At 62.1% G+C, this 21,806-nt stretch overlaps 1 protein-coding gene across 1 annotated transcript in view; it reads right to left on the bottom strand.

The window, feature by feature from the left end:
* COL22A1 (collagen type XXII alpha 1 chain) overlaps positions 1–21,806 on the bottom strand; it is a 109,969-nt gene that overhangs the window by 67,543 nt on the left and 20,620 nt on the right. The window contains exons 5-20 of the mRNA XM_036337554.1: positions 21,435–21,558; positions 19,159–19,434; positions 18,374–18,454; positions 17,976–18,092; positions 16,953–16,997; positions 16,142–16,204; positions 14,922–14,960; positions 8,075–8,128; positions 7,137–7,181; positions 6,033–6,086; positions 5,656–5,700; positions 4,271–4,324; positions 3,926–3,970; positions 1,426–1,470; positions 1,143–1,172; positions 807–860 (exon numbers count right to left, since the gene is read on the bottom strand). Of these exons, the coding sequence (XP_036193447.1) occupies positions 807–860; positions 1,143–1,172; positions 1,426–1,470; positions 3,926–3,970; positions 4,271–4,324; positions 5,656–5,700; positions 6,033–6,086; positions 7,137–7,181; positions 8,075–8,128; positions 14,922–14,960; positions 16,142–16,204; positions 16,953–16,997; positions 17,976–18,092; positions 18,374–18,454; positions 19,159–19,434; positions 21,435–21,558 (1,171 nt within the window). The remainder of the gene's footprint in view (positions 1–806; positions 861–1,142; positions 1,173–1,425; positions 1,471–3,925; positions 3,971–4,270; positions 4,325–5,655; positions 5,701–6,032; positions 6,087–7,136; positions 7,182–8,074; positions 8,129–14,921; positions 14,961–16,141; positions 16,205–16,952; positions 16,998–17,975; positions 18,093–18,373; positions 18,455–19,158; positions 19,435–21,434; positions 21,559–21,806) is intronic.

Genomic DNA, 21,806 nt, shown 5'->3' with positions numbered 1-21,806 from the left:
GGCCAGTTATGGGTCTGAAACACACGTGCACAGAGCTAACCACTGAGCAGATACCGCGTGTCCTGCGTTAAATCTCACAGCAGTGACAGCAATGGCGGAGGTTGAACAAGACACCTAAGGGGATGGCCCCGGGAGGGAGCTCTCTGACCTGGACTCTTGGCATGAAATGGTTACGCTGCTGCTGGAAGGGAACACCTTCTACGCTGTTCCTAGTGTCACCGCGGCGAAGCCACGCACATCTGTCCTAGAGGAAGGGGCCTCGGCCGTGTGACAGGAGAGTGACAACTGTCTATCTCCTGCAATAAAACCCCGTCCCTAGAAGGACGCGCACGCGCCCAGGGGCACGAAGTCGCCGGCAAGGCATCGCGTGTTCTCATCAGTCATCCGAGCATCTGCCCCCAGCGCCCCGCGGCCGCCGAGTCCCTGCGAACGGCCCTCCCGGATGGTTATTCACACATCACATTCCCCACAGAGGGAGGAACGAGGCTGGGCCTTCCCCGCCACGGCAATGTCGCGTCCGTCAGCACCCGGGAGGAGCCCGTCAACTGGCAGGATGCGCCCAGTATTTTCATTCCGTTATCTGAAGGGAACGTAACACCAGAGTGAACCCCAGAACCCCAGGTGTGGCCTGTCAGGGACGGGGGCTCTGGAGGCAGGCCGGCCGGGCTGCAGACACCTGGGACCTGCATCACCTGTGGGCAGGCGCAGTGTCCTCCTGGGCGATGCCTGAGCTTCGGGAATAACAGGCCTGCTGCTTTCCAGACCTACTGTGTGCAGAGCAGACCTGGGTTGGGACGGTGACTTACCGGGGCTCCGGGAGGCCCAGGGGGGCCCTGGTGACCGCGTGGTCCTGGAGCTCCCTGTAACCCAAGCAAACACGCCTTAGCCACAGTTCCCCTCGGCTGGCTCAGAGCTCACCTCCCAAGTTCCCAGCAGGAACCAGTCCAGGGTGGCGTCTGCGTTCCCAGCAGGAAGTTTCCCCCACGGCTGTGCCTTTCTGTCTCTGCCCCGCCTGTAGCCCCGCACGGAGGACCCATCTCCTCCACCTGCCCCACCTGCAGCCCCACACGGAGGACCCACCTCCTCCACCTGCCCCACCTGCCCCACCTGCAGCCCCACGCGGAGGACCCACGTCCGCTTACCTGCTCGCCCTTCAGGCCCTCTCTCTGCACCTGAGGGGACAAACAGGCGTCAGCAAAGGCGGCAGCGAGTTCTCAAGTTGAGTTCTGGCTCCACTCGGGGCATTCACACGGCAGGGCAGGCCGGACGCAGCAATTCCTGACTTTCCTTGGATTTTACCCATTTTAGTGGGGAAAGCGTCATGTGCCGCTTCCGCCTTCACCGAGCTCTGCCTCCGAGGAGCAGGGACTGGACTCTATCAGCCGGGGGCCCGGCATTCCAGCCACCAGGGATGGTCCCACTTACCACGGAGCCCGGGATGCCAGGCGGTCCTGCAGGCCCCACGTCACCCTGCGGGGAGATGACAGGCATTTCACCAGAGGGCAGGCCCGGCCACCTCTGCCCTGCCCCCACTCCTCCGAGGCCCCCGCACATCCACGGGGCGCTCCCTGCACTGCCCCGCCACGCACGGCCAGCCCTCACGCTGGGCTCCCTCCTGCCGAGACACACTCAGGTTCCCGGGGGAAGAGACAGGCGTCTCCTCATCACGCCCAGGCCAGCCCTGCCTCTGCCGGTGCTTTCGCCGCCGCCTTCTGCTCCAGAGCAGCCCCTGCCCATGGCCTGGGAAGCCCTGTGGCGCCGGGTGCCGTGGCAGACCACCACGTGAGCAGGGACTGTCGCCGAGGCGTCCCTGCTGCAGGTCCGCGGTTCGCACGCGGCCCGCGTCAGTGCATATCCATCAGAGAAGAGACTGGCACGAATGCTGGGGGGCTCCCACCCGCCTCCACGGGGGACGAGGCCTGAGCCTGGGTCTGCTCTTCTCCGTTACCTCCAGGCCACGGAGCAACAGGGCCGGGGGCCGGGTCAGACTCCCAGCCTGTGAGCCACACCTGGGTTCTACGTAGGCACACCTGCCCGCTGTGGCCACAGGAAGTCCTCACAGGCTGGTGTGCTCAGTGGTTAGAGTGTTGGCCTGAGACTCGTGAGCACCATCAGCAGTGCAGTGGCTGCCAGAAGGAAGGGGCGGGTGGAGAGGAGGGGGTCCTACACATGGTGACCGGAGAAGATGGGACCCTGGGTGGTGGGCACACGGTGCAATACACAGATCTTGTCACACAGAAACCCACCCTGACACCTGTGTGATCCTGTTAACCAACGTCGCCCCAATCCACTTAATTTTAAAAATCCATGGAGGAGGTGGAAGTTCAGAATATAATACAACCTCCTCTCTCTCTCTCTCTCTCTCTCTCTCTCTCTCTCTCTCCCCCCCTCCCTCTCTCTCTCTCTCTCTCTCTCTCTCTCCCCCTCCCTCTCTCTCTCTCTCTCTCTCTCTCTCAGGAAAGAGTCGGCATCAGATCCAAACCTCAGTGATCCTTCCTTCCTGGTGACTTGAATAAACCGCGCACTTATTTTAGGATTTCGCATCTTGCCAAGGAACTGCAGGAAGAGTTTAAAACCCCGACACAGGGATCACGTAACAATGTCAGCTTCGCTCTAAAAATACCTGGAGGGAGAGCGGATAATTCACCCAGCTCCATCGCAGCCGAGGGAGGGGTTCGGCCGACACCAGCGCCCGGCTCTGTCCTCCGCTGGGGCCGTGCAGCCCGTGGGTCTGTGTGTTTCCTTCTAACACATACCCTCCCCGCCTGCTTCCCGTCCGGGCAGCCTCCCTCTTCTCCTGCATTGTCAGCGGGCGCTGGGAGCCAGCCCAGGCCAGCCAGCACCTCCACCTGAGTCCAGGGACCCTGAGTGGACATGTCCCACGGGCCACACCCATCTCTGTTCACTGGCTCCTCCGCATCACTCCCTCTCCCCCGCTCTCCTCCAGCCCAGCTCATGGGATGTCCTTGCTGAGGGCCTGTCCCAGAGTCTCGCAGTCAGGGCCAGGGCTGGACCTCGGCACCCCTCCTGTCACTCAGAACACATCACACCTTCCTAGCCCCGCCCCCGTTACCAGACGCTTAGGAAGGTCATTACCTCACAGTCATTTCTGTGGCACCCCCAGATCCGTGGAGAATTCTTACACAGTGTGTCCAGCTGAGATACTGGGACTCTAAGCAGGGCATTAACTGAGCTAAGCCTTGTAGGAGCCAGTTCTAACACAGATGGCCAGCCTGCCCAGCATGGCTCAGTGGTTGAGCATCGATCTTTGAACCAGGAGGTCATGGTTTGAGTCCCATCAGGGCACATGCCCAGATTGCAGGCTCGATTCCTAGTGGGGGGTGTGCAGGAGGCAGCCGATCAATGATTCTCTCTCATTATTGATGTTTCTATCTCTCTATCTCCCTCTCCTTTCCTCTTTGAAATCAATAAAAATATATTTTTTGAAAAATAAAATAAAATAGATGACCAGTGTGACAAGAGAGATGCCCTTTACTCAGTTTATCAAGGATCCAGCACATTTTCAGAAATGTGTAACCTGGTTACAAAAAAATTTTAAAATCTTTTTAAACATTGCAGAGGGGAGAGGAAGAGGAAAAAGAGTTTGTAAGATATTTTTGGTATTTATTCCTATCCTGCCTTAGTCCAAAAGCAATTTAAATCATATAATATTTTACTGTGTCTGAATATAATAGGAATTCATGAAATAAAGTTTTATTCCTATACGTAGGAAAACAGGAAGTAACCAGAAATGACTTGCTAGCCGAGGCCCTCAGGCCCAGCACAGGCTGGTGTGGACGCAGTCCCCGAGCCCAGCCTGCCTCCTGCCCCCCCACCCCCACCCCGGGACTGACCTGTGCAGGCAGGCAGCCCACACCTGTCAGTCCAGAGCCCAGACCACCTCCCACCCCCGGGCCTGGCTTACCTTCTCTCCGGGGGGCCCAGCCATGCCGGGAGGGCCAGGCCTTCCCTAGGGGGGAATGGGAGACACCTGTAACACTGTCAGCAATAACACAGAGACACTTCTCAACGCGGACACATCACTTTGAACACGTGCACGTCACCCGTGACCTTTACGTTCATGAACACACGTCCATCGCTGAGGTGAGGATGGATTTAAGGTGCCGTGTTCTCTGGGTCCCTCCACTCAGGTGCTGGGACCGTTGCTGGGCTGCTGGCTGGGCCAAGGCCCCGGCCGGACAGCACTCCAGCCCCAGCCCACCCTGTCCCCCAACAAAATCCACCCCCTACCAGTGCCAAGGCCACCTACCTGCTCCCCCGTCTCCCCAGGCTTCCCGGGGAAGCCGTCCAGGCCACGCTCCCCCTGGCAAAGAAAGAGAATGAAGAGAAGGCCAGATGTGCACGACGGTCAGGGTCACGGAGAGGCAAGCAAAGGCTGAGTGTCTGACTGGACGCGGCTCCACTCTCCCCCGGGCGCCTTCAGCTACAGGACATCCACACACACTCGCCACAGCCCAGCGACTGAGTGCGTTAGGGACCAAGGAGCATGTGCCAAAGGTCAGAGAAACCAGGTTCCTAGCTCTGCTTTTCGTCCCCCGAATCTGTGACCGAGGGGCGGCCACGGAGCCTCTCTGAACCACGGCCTCCTCATGCCCCGGCCGCCGTGGGGGTCCTACGAAGGCCCGCGTGGGTGGGGTTCATGCCTCAGGTATTCAGGTCTCAACCCCTCAGCGCTGGGCCCACTGGCTGCAGCTCCGAGGCTCCGACAGCAGAGGGCGCGCGCACCCCACTTGAAGCCAAACCTCCGAGCCTGTCTTCTGGGCTGAAGTCCTGACAGTTCTGAATTCTGGCTGTTGCTACACACATTTCACATGGGAGGGCGTGTGGTGTGTTTTTTCCACGCCGCTTGCTCCGAAAAGGTGCTATTACCCCTAAGAGGGCGTGGGCTGATGCAAGATGCCCGGCCATGAGGCCGGCAGGCAGTGGCCACGTGGACGGGCGATGATGGCTCCCTCTGGCCCAGCTCTGCGGGGCAGCTGGGCAGGCCGATCTCGAGGGGAGATGGAAACTTCCTTCTTGCGGATACAAGGAATCTGGTCGGCGAGACTACAGACTGCTCTGAGTACCCATCAGATCGCAGACCTGGGAGAGAGCCCGAGGGGTCCCACGGCCTGGCCTCTGACAGTGGGAACAGGGAGGGGGGCGGGGAAGGGCCTCCGTCACCAGAGCTAGTGCTGGGGTCAGACCTGCCGCCAGGCTGAGCCAGCAGGGCCAGGCTCACACTCCTCCCTCTCCTCCTCTTCTCTCTCTGTCTGTCTGTCCATGTTCTAAACACATGCTGCCCGCACCATTCTCGGGGTTTTACAGGTGGTCACGCTCTTATTGGGCAGAGCGGCCTCCTGTGCAGATGAGTCCTCCTGGCCTGAGGGAGCCTGACACTCAGAGGGAAAATAACCCCCCAGAAGCCACGCTGGGACCCAAGGCAGGCAGGGCCCAAGTCCCTGAGCAGGAGCTTCCTCTCCCAGACCTGACCTGGAGGGGCCTGTGCACCCCACAGGCCTGTGCATACACACACACACACGCACACACACATGCATACACACAAGCACACACACAAGCACAGCGCAGACGGCCCAGCGCCCTCTTCCTTTTCCCACGGGAACCTGCGTGAGTGTGTGGAGCGATTGCACATACCTTTTCTCCTCGGGCTCCCCGCTCCCCTCGCTCTCCCTGGAGACCCTGGGGGTGGGGAGTGGGGGGAAGGTTAGTCATAACATCTTGGTCCAGCTTCTCCCCCTCAGCCTGCCAGGGGAGGGGCTCCTGGCTGGTCCCCTGGGTGGGGTGACCCAGGGCCTCCCGGCGAGACTGCGACAGACCTGGCCCCTGAGCTCATCTGGCAAGGGCAGGCTCCTGAGTCAGGCCCATGGCTGCCCGGCTCTGAGACCCGTCACCGTCACTCCACCGACACGTGCAGGACGGTGGTCCCCGGTGGATGGATGGGGGAGGGGGGCTTGTCCAAGAGCCTGGGTCTCCCACCCCCGGAGAAGGGGACAGACCAGCATGGTACTTACAGGAGCCCCGACGTGGCCGGGAGGGCCGGGAAGTCCAGGCGGGCCCTGGAACCCCTGTGCAGAGAGTCACAGGTTTGTGAGCGGGAAGCAAGGGCAGGTACCAGGCCACGCTCAGCCACTCCGCGTGGGGGTGCGATCCCTCTCCCCCGCCGCTGCTGCCATGCTGCTCCCCAGGTCCCACCGAGACCCCATACCACTGCCCCCAAGACCCCCTGCTACCCCCTGCCTGGAGGGCCAGGACTCACGCCCCATCCGCCCAACCGCACGGACTAGCGACCAGTGTGTCTGAGCTCTGATGAGGCCAGTGCGACCATTCCCACTTCCACTTGCCCCCTGACCAATGCCCCTTGCCCTCTGACCTGTGCCCCTTGCCCCCTGACCTGTGCCCCTTGCCCCGACCTGTGCCTCTTACCCCCTGACCTGTGCCCCTTGCTCCCTAACCTGTGTCCCTTGCACCCTGATCTATGCCCCCTGCCATCTGACCTGTGCCCCTTGCCCCGTGCCCCTTGTGCATGATCGGGCCATGACATGCACACGGCTCCCGATGCCCGTGGCCGAGGCCTGCAGCGCTCACTCTGCCACCGGCCCGTGCAGCCTGACAGGGCCCCAAGGCTCCTCCGTCACCTGCACCATGAATGGCTACAGCCTCTAAGTAACTGATCTGGCCATTTCTATTAGAAGCTACTCAAGTTCAAAGGCGCATTTCCTCAGCAAAAGGTGTGCCAACCTGTGTCCTCTCTCCCTCTGAGATAAATGGAGGACACAGGGGAAATCGCTTCGTTGACTTTAGTGGAAACGAGTGACATCGGAAGCCGCCCGGGGCCGTGAGTGGGGAGTATGTACACCGCGCTGCCCGGGGCATGGAAGGAGGACACGGCCCAGGAGAACGGCACCTCCGTGCTGCTGTGGGAGGGTCCCTGGTCCCTCGTGAAATGAAGCAGGTAAACGCAGAGCGCGGGGGCTTCATTTTGTAAGAATTTAGGAAAACTCGCCTGTGGACAGACACACAAGGGAGGGAGGCATCTGGCCCTCCCCCCACCGAAAGCTGTCAGTTTGCCTCAAGCTCGCCCCCTGGGACACGAGGACACAGCTGCAGCGACTCACCCGCATGCCCACCTCGCCAGGCAGCCCCGGCTCTCCAGGCTCCCCCTGCACACACAGGACAGACAGCATCGTCAGGACCCAGGGGCCTGGGCCCAGCCACACAGGCAGTGCCCACCTGGGGCCCATTCCTGGAGCTCAGGATGCATCGCGGGGCAGGGCAGCCCCGTGGTCAGAGCCCGGGCCCCTCGAGCCTCCTTCTGGGAGCGAAGGAGCTGGCCTTGGTTGGGAGGTGTCACCTACCGCGTCGCCTGCGCTGAGGCTCTCGGAAGGGCGGACGGGCAGTGGGCAGTCAAGCCACAGGGGCGACAGGAGGCTCTCCTCACAGAGGAGCAGGGGGGGCCTGGAGCCTCCCCTTTCTTTCCTGTCTCCACCCAGACCTCCTGTCCTCAAGTGCTAAAGGCGATGGGCTCAGGGGGCCTCCCCCGTAGGGCTCCCACACTGAGGCCTGATCACTGTGGCTGGAATTGTGAAGGGAGCCAGGGTGGCACCCAGACCTGGTCTCCGCTGGGTTCTCGGTGGAGAAGGCTGAGCCCCGAGGGGAGGCCGCTCTGTCCGGGTCCCGGAGCGGGTTCCCGTGTGGCGGTGGAAGGGGTGCGGCACAGGGAGGCGGGCTGGCCATGCGGGGGACAGTGCTGTGCAGGTCCCACCCCAACTCCTCCAGCTACACATGGAGGTCGTGAGCAAACCCCTCCCCTTGGACCTCCATTTGGTTCCAAGTCTGGGCATTGGGGACACGCCCTCCCGTGCAGAACTAACTGAGAAAGTTTCCAAGCGCAGGCAGGCGAGGCCGAAGCCGCCGCCGCTGCCGCTGCTATAACCACAGACTGCCCTCCAGGGGCCTGGGAAGACGCCTGGCCCTGGGAGAGGCCATCTCAGCGGAGGGTAGGGGGTCCTGGCCTGGTGATGCCCTGTGGGGAGGGTGGTAGGAGCACACGTACCCGCACGCCTTTGCTGCCGTCTCTCCCGGGGGGACCGGGCGGGCCCAGGGAACCCTAGGAAGAGAGAGCACAGCGTGAGCACAGGATGAGGCGGCACTGGGACGGGCTCCTGGCATCCCGGCACCAGGGGACAGGCGGGCAGGATGGGCCCCGGTGTGGCTGCTCAGAGGGTGGCCCCCCTCCCCCACCCGCCTGCACCTGGGCAGCACCTGGGAGGGTGAAAGGCACAGACGCTCCGGCTTCACGCGGGACCTGCTGTGCCGGCTCACAGAGTAGCAGGACCCGGAGGTCTGCCTGCAGCTGAGCGTGGGTGAGAGGAAGGGCCACCTCCCTGCCCTGTGCGCAGCGCGGCCACCTGGCTGCCAGCTCAGGGCCACGCGGAGAGCAGAGCCCGGGCCTGAGGCCACGGGGCCAGACAATTCTTTGTCGGGGCTGCCCTGGCTGTGAGGTGGCCACAGCATCCCCGCTGCCATAACCAAGACTGCCTCCAGATACTGCCAAGGGTCCCTGGGAGGCAAGACGGCCCCTGCTCAGAACCAACCGGCTAGCACAGGCATTTAATTTACTTCGAAGCTGGGCTGGAGGTCTCCGCTGGACCGAGACACATGCAGAAGCTGGTGACCAGCACCCCGAGGGGCAGCGTGGGGTGCAGGGACACCCGGGCCAGGCCACTCATCTCCCTGCCCCTCTCCCGTGCACATTTCCCCAAGGGACCGGGGCAACTTAAAAGCAGGGGCCTTAGGCTCCCGGGCCAGGTCCCACCCGTCTGATTCAACTCAGGATCCCGCCGAGACCCCCAGCCCAGCCTCCCTGTCCCTTTCCGTGTGATCCGGAGCGAATCGATGCTCCCGTGAGGAGGGGCCGGGGCCGCGGGCAGGGGCTCCCGGAGCCCGAGAGGAGGGGCGGCCTTCCTCAGAGCAAGATGAGGAAAGACGGGAACCCAGCGGCAAGCACTGCACCCAGGGGGTGTGGAGGGGAGACGTGCCCCTTGGTCCTCGGGGATGCAGGGCAGGTGAGCCCTTTGGATGCCCCCATGTAACCTCTGCCACTGAAGCAGAACCAGTGAGTCCCCTGCTGGTCCTGTCTCGGCCGCACCCGTCAAAAGGGTGACACTAGGGACAGGGCTGCGCCCAAGTGGCTTGAAAGATGCTGTGATGAGGCTTTGCACACAGGGGGACTGGAAACCAGCATCAGTGCGCCATTTCCGGTAAACGATCCAAACCTCATCCTTCCCCCGTGAAAAGGAAATCGCTCGCCCGGCCGGCGTGGCTCAGGGGTTGAGCATCGACCTATGAACCAGGAGGTTGAGGTTTAATTCCCAGTCAGGGCACATGCCCAGGTTGTGGGCTCCATCCCCAGTGTGGGGCGTGCAGGAGGCAGCCGATCAGTGATTCTCTCTCATCATGGATGTTTCTCTCCCTCTCCCTTCCTCTCTGAAAGCAGTAAAAATATGTTAAAAAAAATAGAGGGAGACCACTCCGGGTAAGAGGATGACACTAGATAAGCCCGCGAGACCCGTTACGCACCCGCTGTTCACACTGGTGTCTGCGACTCCAAGTCCAGCCCTGAGCCCAAGTCAAGGCCCCGACCTCCCTGTGCACCCACACGCTGCCTGTGAGCTCGCTGGGAGCCGCCCGGAGAGGGACATCTGGCAGGAAGTGGCTGCCACGCCCAGGAGTCGGGACCAGAGCTCCAGGAATTGGGTGGTTACCTCACTGGGCAAAACACCGAGGCAAGGAGCCAGCACCCGTACTTCTGGTCCATGAACGACCGGGGCCTTCCTCTAAATGTTCACCAAGAGGCTGCTCACGGCAGGAGGGGTGAGCTGAGCTCGTCACCACCTGGGGGAGCCAGGCCAGCACTTCGGGTGGGGTCCGAGAGGCCCTCTGGGCCACGGTCCTCAGGGGGGGCCTGGCGCCGGCAGCCTCGGACACTGGGGTGCAGCCCAGCAAGCTGCTCTCACAAGCCGCCCAGGCAGTTGGGGCGCTCGGTCAGTGTCTGAGAACCGCTTCTCAGCGCCGCTAAGCGCAGGCTGGGGAGTCCGACAACAGCCCAGGCCCAGGCTCGGCCACGTAGACAGACAGGCCCCCTCGCTCCTGCTCACCTGGTTGGTAAGCGTGTAAAGCGGGGACAAGAACACCCCCTAAGCTGAGGCGCGGGTGCAGCAGCCCTTATAAACACCGGTGCTGCCAGCATCCTCGGATGCTCGGTGAGCCGTTTCGGATGAACTGATGAGAGGAAAGGACAGCTCCCCCTGTATGTCAGCCACCTGGAATGCACTTTCTAATAACGTGCACCCCACCCCCCCAATCCCCTGGCTTCCTGAGGCTTTGGGAGGTCAAGTCATTTCCCAGCCGGGGGCCGCCCCTGGGGATCAGACCTCACGGATGCGGAGGGCAGAGACGTCATTTGTGTATAAAAAACGAAGCGCCATGCTGCTGAAAGGGTAATTACACTTAACACATATGAGCACTCTCCACAAATATAACTCATTTATTTTCATTGGCTCATTTCATCCTCGTAGCAACCCTCTGGGGCAGCTGACAGTCGCTGGTTTATAGCTGAGAAGAGCGAGGGGTGCAGGGGTGGAGTGACTGCCAAGGACCACGCAGCTGTGAGGGGCAGAGCCCTTGGTCTCCCGGCCCCCCCCAGGCCAGCGGCCCAGTCATCCAGCATTCGCACCCCGCCCATAAATGCTCCCACCTGCTGTGTGCAGCCCTGGGTCCTGGGATGGTCCTGAGTGTCGGACGGAGCTGGGGGAAATGCAGACGTCCCTGTCCGGCTCTGCCTGGGGCTGTGAGGTCCCCTAGACCAGTGGTCGGCAAACTGCGGCTCGAGGGGTACATGCGGCTCTTTGGCCCCTTGAGGGTGGCTCTTCCACAAAATACCACGTGCAGGTGCACATGTACAGTGCGATTGAAACTTCGTGGCCCATGCGCAGAAGTCGGTATTTTGTGGAAGAGCCACACTTAAGGGGCCAAAGAGCCGCAGTTTGCCGACCACTGCCCTAGACACACAACTTCCCCAATGCATCCTTCAGCACCATGGACAGGGTCTGCGGCACCTTTATGTATGCCAACTTTTGGCATTTTGCCCACAACCTACAGGCTTTCTGAGGGCGCACAAGCAGCTAACTTATTTTACCCTAAACCCTTTAATTATTATAAAAATAGGAGGCCCTCCACCACAGTTATCCAACTCAGTGGCCATGAATAACACACATTAGTGCACAAGCTAAGAATAGGAGCCGGGCGCTGAGGAAGCCGGCCATGACCAGCGAGAAGCAGACCCAGAGCCAGAGGCAAAGGGCATGAACGGACCTCAGACGTCTCTCACACACACACCTACAGTCGTGTGTTAGGGCCCAGACGCTCTGCAACGCGGCCCTTGGACACAATGAGCTGCTTCCCACTGGGGCCTGGTTTTGAGGGTAAGGGATTCTCAGGTCTGAGCATCACATGGGGAAGCTGGGTGAGTGGGGTCCTAGGGTCAGACAGACAGACAGACACGGCCTCTGTCCCCTCCCCCCACCACTGGGAGTCACTTTTTGGCAGGTGGGCCGTCCCCAATGCCCCTCAAGCCGCCTGCCTTGCCCGAGAGGCGGGACAGTTCGTGGTCCACAGCGTGTGGAGGGCCCAGTGCCATCCAACTTCAAATCAGAGAAGGAAGTGCCGGCCCCCTGGGAGGGGTGGGGGTGGAATACGTGGGGGCAGCAGCTGCTTTTCTCAGACCTGGGGGCTGGCGGCTCGCTGACAGCCTGCGCCCGCCTCCCCCCAACCCTCCTGAACTTCATCTCTGGCCTCAGTTTTCCAACTGGCACCGACTTCTTTAGCTTTATGGAGAGCCAGCCCGCAAAGGCCCTCCTACGCCACGACCTCAGAGCTCAGGCGCCTGCACGAGGCCCTGGCAGCCTCTCGGGTCGTCCAGTTGAAGCTTCCAGAAGGCAGCGAGCATCCTGGGAGGTCGGGGCGGCCTGGGCTGGTGTCAGCAGCGCAGACACCTCTGGCCCCAGCTGTCCCCAGTCGGGGTGATGGCCCCGCTAGAAACGGGAGACAAGCATAAAGGACAAGGAACCGACGCCCGAGTGACCTAAAGCTCTGTCTGCCGGGCGTCCCGGCCCAGTAAATTCAGCTGAGCCTGCGCATCTGCCCGGTGTTTTTTCTGGTGCGCGGCCCTGAGGAGTCTGGGCACAGCATCCATATGGAGCTGTATTTACTGCCGAGTGGGCTGCTGTGGAAATGCTTAAGGCAGGCTTTTGGGTGACTGTTTCTGGGTTTTTTCCTCTAGCGAGTGCTGAAATGAGTTGCTGACCCAAGCACCGCTCTGCGGACGCTCTGCCCCAATTCCGTCCCTCTTGTCTCCAGGGCCTGGGCATCTGCGAGGGGTGGGCCAGACGCCGCGAGGGCCGTGGGGCGGCTCCCTCCCCTGTGCTGCTCCTTCCCGCTCCAGGGAACCCAGGCTCCTCAGCACTTCCCTCCCTGCCCTGGGCTCGGCGGCCCTGCCTGGAGGCCTGCTCCCACTGTCTCCCGGCCCAGCTCAGCTCTAACGTGGGTACCAGCCGCCTTCTCCAAGGCAGCACGGGCGGCAGGAAGCACACGGCGACCTCCATCCTCCATCGGGGCCACGGGACACCTGGCCCCAGAGAGCCCTGACTCCGCGCGGCAGTGTCGCTCACCAGGACCCACTCCAGGCCGACTTCTGAGCTCCCCTTTTCCCTGCTCGAACTGGCCCGTCTCATGGCAGCCCAACAGCAGGGATTTGCAGCTCCAGCCTCCCACCTCGGACCAGGGGACGGAGCCGCTGTCTCCGGACTCCTAAGCAAAAGCACCGAGTTCGTTCGGTATGAACTAACGTAGCAAAAAGGCGCCTGAGCCCGGCCGGTGTGGCTCAGCGGTTGAGCAGATTTGTACGTGCAGCTACCGTGTGCCAGGGACGACGCCAGGTGCTTCCACAGGCATCATCAACCTCCTACAATCCCCCCCCCCACCCCGCCACAGCCCAGGGGGTCGACGTGCACGGCCCCACTTCACAGATGAGGAAGCCAAGGCCCAGAAAGGCAGTAACCAAGCTCTCCCAGCCACTGCAGAGCGGGATCCAGGCCAGGTCTGCCCACCTCCCCCAACCTGGTTTGAGCCCCAAACCAAGGCTCCCCTTGTCCTCCCTCCTCCCAGGGGCCAGGAAAGGAGGCCAACCCAAAAGGCAGGCACTGCCTCTCCAGACAGAGGTCACATGGCAGGGGCCCTGCAGAGCCAGCCTGGAACCTGCGCTCTGGCTGCCTGACACCAGAGGGCGCTGTGGGCCCAGGAAGGCTGCAGCCTCCTCCCTGCAGGCCCCGGTCCCCCAGAGCAGGACCCTGGGATGCACCACAGGAAGCTCCCTGGAAACTGACTGTTTCCTGCCTGCGGGATCTGCAGACCTCACCTCCACGGATGCACACGGACCCAGTGCCCACCCCGCAGACCTACGCCACATCCTCACTGAGCTGGGGAGAAGGGAGGGGCACGGAGGCCACCCCCCCACCCCGCCCTGCTGGGGGGGGGGGGGGGGGCTGGTCCTCACAGGGGCCAACGCACACGGTCCCAGGGTAAACTGCACCACAAATACGAAAAAGTCACAGCCAGGCCAGTGACATGATGCCCCGACCCACGGCCCCAGTCCCTCCAGTCACCCTCCCGGCCCCACCACTCCGCAAACCACTCAGGTGAGAATATTCCCGCCAGGAAGCCACTTGCTCAGCCCTGTTCCCGTGTCTTAGTCACAGCGACGGTCTCGTCTCCACGGACTCTGTGGTCGGGGGGACCCGCCGGGCTGCCCGCGTCCTCGGAGGGAGACCAGAGACTCCACAGGAGGAAGCCCCAGGGGCTCAGGCTGCAGGGGGCTCGGGGCCAGGTCTGAGAGCCACGCCTGCCAGGCCTGTGGGCATCGGCGTCCCGCCCCTCGTGTCTATGGCTGGGAAAGCAGCGGCTCAGAGAGGGAGGTGGCACCCCAGTCACCCAGCTGCTCCTCTGTGGCGGGGACAGGACTCGGACTTCGCTGAGAATGCACAGCTGACGGCCGAGAATGTGAGCCAAGGGCAGAGCGAGACGGCCGGTCTGTTCGGCTGCCCGTCCCTCCCACCAACACCGAGCACGTGAGGCCCAGGCTGCGGCTGCGACCCTGCAGCTCCGGGTGCAAAAAGCCATGCCACAGGCAGGACTGCGGGCACCGGGGAGGCGCCTCCGGGCATCAGGAGCCTAAGGCTTCAGGTCCTGAGCTCCGTCAGAACAGATGAGGCAGAGCTGTGCCTGCAGCTCACAGAGACACCCACATGTCGGTCAGAGGACAGGCTGGTGCAGGGGTGGCATCTTGGCACTGCCCTGACCTGGCACCTGCCCCCAGGGCTCCAGCAGCCCTAGTCCTGACACAGAGGGTCATCTGGGGTCCTGCTCACACCGGAGCTCTGGTTCCGGGCCCACAGGGAGCAGGCAGCTGGGAGTGTAAGGGCAGGTGTGGAACCTGAGCCCTGGGCCCGGGGGCGGGGCTCTGAACCACATGGAAGCACAGGGTGGCACTGTCAGCCCCGCGTCAGGCGGCTCAGACTCACAAACTCGCAGCAAAGGTGGGCCGGGTGCAAAGCTCACGCTGGGCTGGGGGTCACGCGCTCTCAAACTGCTGTGTCCCCGTGCAGCGGTCACGGTGTGTGCCTGTGCCTTTAACAGGAGGACACACGAGGCCGGTGCCCAGCCCTGGAGACCCCGCCTCTCCTACCACATTCTCACCGGCCACACCTCTCCCAGACCCGAGGCCTCGTCCTGTCCCAAGCCGCCTCCGCAGCCCTGGGGAGTCTGACAGCAAGGGAGACGCTTACCTTTTCACCCTTTTCTCCGTGGACGAACGGTCCCCAGCCCTGAAAAGGAAAGAGCAGAGGTGACATGAGGCCTGGCATCGCGTGGCAGCAGCTCCCGGGGACGGGACACGGTGGGCACCTCCTCGTCACTCTGCCCGGGAGCCTAAGAGATGGCACCGCTGTGCAGGCGACGATTCCCGTGAGCACCATCGCATTCAAGTCCCTCACAGCTCCGCGGCCTGTGTGCTCCCTTCTCCCATGTCAGCTTCAGGGAGCTATAACCTCGCACCCTGTAACTCACATACTTAACGTGCACAATTCGAGGGCTTTGGTTCCTTACCGAGCGGGCACCAATCGCCACGGTCAGCTTGGGGCGTTTCCTCCCCTCAGAAAGTGCCCTGCCTGTCGGGGCCACTCCCCTGCCCCCCGCCCCTGGCCCAGGACAACGCTCGCTGGTCTGTCTGGATGGGTCGGCCTCCCTCGTCCAGACATTTCATAGAGGGCGTCCCGTTTAGTGACGCATGTCCCCGGGAGCTTTCACCTCTCTGTCCTTCAGGGTTTGTACTGTGCTGCCCTGAGGAGGGGTCTCTGTGCTGATCCTGCCTGGGGCTCACTGAGGTTCTACCACGTGTCCATGACTGCTTTTCGCCCACTCAGGACGCCTCAGCCGCACGTCTGGAACCCTTCGGCTCCCCTCCCTCCTCTCCTCCTGGATTTCCCATCCTGGGCACATGGGGGACACGATGCCCTCCCCCCCCCCCCCCACTGTCTCTGAGGCTCTATCCATCTTTCTTCATGGTTTTTCCCTCTGAACTTGGGATGACATCATCTCTATTGATCTAGATTCAAGAATTCGGCTCTCCAGCCTGCGTCCAGCCCACTGTGGGGTCTCTAGTGATTTTCTTCTATGTTTCTGTTACTGTCATTTTGAACTCCAGAATTCCCACTTGGCTCCTTTCCACGATGTCTATCTCTTTTTAATACTCAGAGTCTGATGAGATGTTGTCACATGACCGTCCTGTATTTCTGTGGGAGTGGTTTCCTGTGGTTCTCTGGATGCAGTCAGAACCGTGTGAAATCCACTCCATGCCCACAGACAGGAACCTGGGCTTCATCGTGAGGGAGGTACGGGACTCGGTGCCTGGCTCCCACCAGGGGCTCCGTGCATTCCAGGGACAGGCATGACTGGGGCCCCCGGGTTTCCCACCCCAGCCATGCAGAGGAGGGGTGCCCTCACTCACCGAGTCGCCTTTCTCACCCTTGGGTCCCGGAGCCCCGAATGGCCCGGGGCCTCCCCTGTCGCCCTGAGGAGTTGAAACCAGAGATGAAGATCACGGAGGTCCTCCCGCAGGGCTCCCCACACAGGTGCCCACCGCCCGCGTGCCCCACCCGAGGAGCCGCTGATCTTGGCATGGTCCCCTGCCCACCCTGAGTAACTGCCCAGCCTCCTCCTCCAGGAACTAGAACCTCTGAGAAAGCGAGTGGCTGCAAGGAGGTCATGCTTGTCCCTGGGAATGGCCTGGTCCTGCTCTGAGCCCAGGCCCCCAAGGAGCGTTAGAAGCCCCAGGTCTGCCTGGCCGGTGCGGCTCAGTGGCTGAGCGTCAACCTATGAACCGGGAGGTCACAGTTCGAATCCCGGTCAGGGCACAGGCCCGGGTGGCAGGCTCGATCCCCAGTGTGGGGCGTGCAGGAGGCAGCCGATCAGTGACTCTCTCTCTCGTCATTGATGTTTCTCTCTCTCCCTCTTCCTCTCTGAAATAAAAATACGTTTAAAAAAGCTTTTTAAAAGAAGCCCCAGGTCGAACCCCAGCTCGGCTGGTGCTGAGTCCGGGCTGTGTTCCCTGCCACTCACAATTTCGGGGTGAGAAATGGAGGTGCTGAGCAGGGGCCCAGCGGTCCTTAACCTCACACCGCTGCTTTCTCCTTCCATCCCACCCAGCCGGGAGCCACGCCTGCGGGACAGGGACCGGACCGAGCGCCGGCTTCTTTCTCACAGGGAGAGCACGCCGAGGCTGCCCGGCCCCAGAGCCACCCCTCGGGCCCAGGACTGACCTTCGGGCCGGGCAGTCCCACGGGGCCACTGGAGCCCTTTTCTCCCTGAAGGGAAAAGGAGAAAGGGCACGAGTAAGGCTGTGTGCTAACTCCGCCCCTGCTCCCTGCACAACAGGCCTCTCCACCCCGGGAGCCATCGCCAGTCTCTGTGAGCCGCGCGCTGAGGATCTCCAAGTGCGTCCCTCCAAGCGGCTGCATCCGCGCGGTCCAGGTCTGTCTCCTTCCTCCCTGGCAGCGTCACCGAGCACCTCCGGGTGCTGCTCGGCTGGGAGGGGCAGGCACAGCCACAGACTAGACCGCAGGCCAAGGCCCGGGGCTGCGGGTCCGTGAGCCTCATGGAGACCCTACCCAGCACGATTCCCCTTTTGTCATCTCGGTGCTGCTTGTGCCTGTGATGCCCAGCAGTGGACAGCGTTTTGTTTAGTGTTTTCTTGCCCAAAGGGCCAAGGGTCCACAGAAAAACAGAACAGACGGCTGCCCGGGCACTCGATGACACACTGAATCCACATAATGGATGCGGTGTGTTCACAGACGCACACTCGTTTTTAAAATTAGAACAAGATCCATAAAAATCTATTCATCTACGCACTGAGGTTACCGAGTCCGGCTAATTAAAGAAACGTGGAGAAGAAAGGGACGAGGGTCCACAGAGCACAGCCACACCCCACCACAGCCCTTCTCAGTCCGATTCACAAACCAAGTCCTGCTTGGCTTAGCTGCCAGCGAGGGCAGGGGATGCGGGTGGGGCCGGGACTCCGCGGGAACCCCTCTCTGACTTCAGGAAAATGCCCTCGGAGCTGAGTGAGGAGCCCCGTCCTGGCGTGTACACGACCGAGGAGTGAGAGGTCCAAGGAGCAAGAACACTTCCCTGACCGAGAGTCACGGGCGCCTGGGAGCCTCAGGCCCTGGCAGAACACATGCATGATGGGAAATTCCCACCTCCAGGACCAGGCCTGTGGGCCAGCCTGCCCGCTCGGCTCTGGGGCTGCCGGCTGAGGCCTGAGACGGGGCTGCAGGAGGTACCTTCTCTCCGGCTGGGCAGGAGCAGTTGATGGTCTTCAAGAACCCGACCTGCTCGCTGCCGGCGGTGGGTGGCGGCGGGGGCAGGGGCGGGGGCTCGGTCCTCACGATCACCTGGCACTGGAGGGAAACCCGGGCGGGTCGGCACCTGCTTCTCACCCAGTGCCACCCCCGTCAGGCTCCGCCTGGAGCCTCCTCACCCCGGTCAGACCTCACGGCCTGCTCGCCCCACTGCACCAGGAGACGGGTCCCTAGCAATGACTCTGGGCCCCCTGCAAGGTCCCCTTCTAACGGTGGGCGTCCCCTGAACCCTGACTGCCCCTCCCCAGGCCTGGACACCCCCCCCTTCTGGAGGCTCAGGACCCATTTCCTCCCAGCCTCTCTGTGCAAGGATGGCTCACCGGGCCCGAGGGGATGTCACAGCACGTCTCCAGCTCCGCGTGGCGTGAGTCGCAATAAATCACGATTCGCTGCAAGTCAAACTGAAAGAGAGCCAGGGCGAGGGGGTGTCCTGGAACCGGGACCCTGCCAGGGTGTGCACCTGACAGGACTCGTCAAGGGACACGCCTAGCATCTGTGCAGTTTACTGAGCGATCCCACCTCAACGAAGAAAAAAACAAACTGTTTATCGAGTTAGTTTAGCCTCGCCGCCGAGACCAAGCTGCTTTATTTACAATGTAAAAACCATCTAGACGTTTCAAAGGCACTATGAAAATCAAATTGGGTTATATGTTTAGTACCTGAACCAAAGTAGGGACACACGTATTAGTAAAGTGAACAAACAGTAGGGTTATTCTATATCACATAAGCATGTACAACTAAACTACAACTATACTGTTTGCCAGTACTAAGTAATTAGTACGCATACGGGCTATATGCCATAGTGTTTTTTAAATAGACATGTAGAGAGATACAGATATAGATTTAGATATGCAGATAAACGTACCCTGGACCAGTGCTGACTCAGTGCCTGGCACACAATAGGTGCCCAATACAGATGTGATCAATGATTGACTGAATGGCTGGCTGATTGAATGAATGAGTGAGTGAGTGAGTGAGTGATGTGACCTTGGGCTCCCACATGGCAGTTCTGAGTCAGGGTCCTCCCTTCTAAGATGGAGCGAGGCGATGACTCGACAGATGATACAAGCAGGTGTGGGGGGCATGGGGAGCACCTGGTACTCACGTCGATGGGCACGCTGTCGTAGAGGCGCTTGCCGATCACGGTCTTGCCCTGGATGTCGATGTTCTCCCTCTCCTCAATGGGCAGCGTCTGCACCAGCGCGCAGTCGATGTACAGGGAGACGTTCTGGGCCTGGATGCTCAGCGCCAGCTTGTGCCAGTCCCGGTCAAAGAGGTCGTTGACCCGGGTGCCGCGGAAGACCACCCTGACGGCGTCCTTCACGGCGCCCACGGCGTTGTACTCGACGGCCTTGTTCTCGCCGTCCAGGCGGATGGAGACCTGGGAGGAGACCATGGGACTGAGTGGGAGGGGCCTTCCTCTTCAGGCCCAGGGAGCCTAAGGCACATTTCAATTCCCTGCCGGCATGCTACTGTTGGGGTGGAAACCTGGAAAACCACACACCCTGACTGATAACCCAACACGTAATGCAATACGCCTTCTAGTTCCTGAAACTGGCTTCACAGGTTGGAGCCCCGTGTCCTTGGCCATCTGGGGGCTCCGGAGAACCTGGGGCTCCCCTCCAGGTTTCCATTCTTCCAGCAGGTGCAGATCGGGGCCGGGGAGGGTGGTGGACCCGAGGCCTGAGCCTACCAGCACGGGCTGGGCCCCGGCGGCGCTTCACGGCTCAGACCCATCGCAAATCCGTTGGTTTTATCTTCATCCACCGAGGCGGGCCGCGTCCCCACAGGTACTCTCCCTACCGGGGGCCAGTCCGAGTCATCTTGCCCGGACGACTGTAACCATCTCCCTGTTTCTAGGCTGCCCACCTCCGGGGCCTGGTCTCCAACAAGACCCTAACCTGCCAACAAGGCCAGGACCGTGGCCTCACCTCTAACGGCCCCACACGCTGCCCCTTTATCGTGTGGGCATGAGTAACGGCCCTCGGTTTCTCCAAACGGCAATGGGAAGTGCCAGCGTGCAGGGCGGCTGTGAACACTAAGTCCGATCACGGACCTGGAAACCTCTAGGAGCAGATGGACAGGGCTAAGGGCATGGACGGCCGGTGACCCCGTCCCGCTCAGTGTCCCGGGACCTCCCAGGGCACGGAGCTGCCCCATCACACCGCCGGGGGCGGCAGCCACCCAGGCTGCCCAGTGACGGTGAACTGCCCGGCGCCTCTGGGAAGGGGAGCCTGAGGTCCTGGCAGGCGGCTCAGCCTCTGCCCGGCTCATCTCGCAGCATCTCAGCGCGGACCGGCCGACGGGCGGAGGGGGAGGCGGGCAGGCCGGCGGGAGCACCAGCTCTGCAAACCTCATAAAGGACCAGGCCCAGACTGCGGGGGAGGCGCGGGCTGGCCCACAGGAATGTCGTGGCCGGCGCCCAGCCCGTGGCTGAGACCCTGGGAACCGGAGAAGCAGGACCGGGTGCTGGCAGGCCAAGGGTGAGGGTCAGCACGAGCTGCCTGCCCTCCAGAAGGGCCCCGGGAGGACTCTCGTCCCTGCTGGTCTCCACACGAGGTCCTGAGCCGCCTCCATGCTAATGAAATCCCGTGTGAAAGTACAGTTGGCACCCCCAGCTGGGGAGCCCTGTCTTCCTTCACACGGTTCATGGTTCAGGAGAGAACAGGGCAAACCACAGACAAAGACGTGACCCACGGATGCCGAAGCCGGGCCCTGGGCCTCGGCAGAGCACAAAGCAGAGCCGCCGCCTCTCGCACCGGCGCCTCGTGCTGTGGCTGCGACGCTGAGGCCGGCTTCCTCCCCCGGCCACGGCTGCTCGTGGGCTGACCCCCCTTTGCAGGGACAGAGCCCACACACACCAGGTGGGCAAAAACCCGCTGCCCTGCTTCAGGCAGCGTGACACCCAGACGGTCCCGGAGGGCTGCCTGTGACCAGCGGCATTGGTGTCAGGCCCTGCGCCAGGTGCGGCCACCGACCCTGGGTGGTGGGTTTGTGTCCAGGTCACGGCGAAGAACATCAAGACCCAGAGGACCACTCTCAGGGCCAGGGCCACACACGGATCAGAACCGGGTCTGATGACCCTGAGCCACTTTCTTCTCCTCCATCCCGAGCCTCGCTCAGGCTGCAGACAGACAGTGCCATCGGCCCGCCGAGCTGCTGCCACGCCTGCGGGAAGCAGGGCCTCGCCCACCGGAGAGCCAGCACGCCACCCTCCCCCGGGGGAAGCGGTGCCCAGGGGGGCGTAAGATGTGATGCCCCCCGCCCCGGGCCCTCGCGGGTCTCCTGGGCCTTTGTACATCCAGGCCTAGGACAGAGGCCCTGGGGGGCCCTGGGAGGGGCGAGGCCCGCCCCGAGAAGGACCGGCTGCGGCCTGCGCACCTGAGGGATGCCGTACTGGTCGATGACCTGCCAGATGTACCAGTCTTCTTTCCGCGAGCTCTTCCGGAAGCGGAAGGTGGTGACGAAGGCGTACTCGTCAGGCAGGCCTTGGGGGAACACATCCCTGGGGGGACGGAGACAGACAGTGACTAGCGACCAGACAGGAGCTGTCAACAGAGGCCGTGCAGCCTGGTCCCGAAGCCCCGCCCACCGCGCCTCCTGAACACTTCTACCCCCGCCCCCACCTGACTGCCTCCTCCTTCCATCAGGGCCTCTGGCTGGCCCTGTTAGACCTTCCTGTGGCCCCTCCACTGGCCCCTTCAAATCCACCCACAATGCTTCCCTCTCCCCAGGGCCACCGTCCCTGACGCA

The sequence above is a fragment of the Myotis myotis genome, unplaced genomic scaffold (genome assembly GCF_014108235.1).
Source record: "Myotis myotis isolate mMyoMyo1 unplaced genomic scaffold, mMyoMyo1.p scaffold_m19_p_16, whole genome shotgun sequence".
NCBI lineage: Eukaryota > Metazoa > Chordata > Mammalia > Chiroptera > Vespertilionidae > Myotis > Myotis myotis.
Note: the sequence above shows the minus strand (reverse complement) of the source record. Positions and strands in the feature narration are given on the sequence as shown.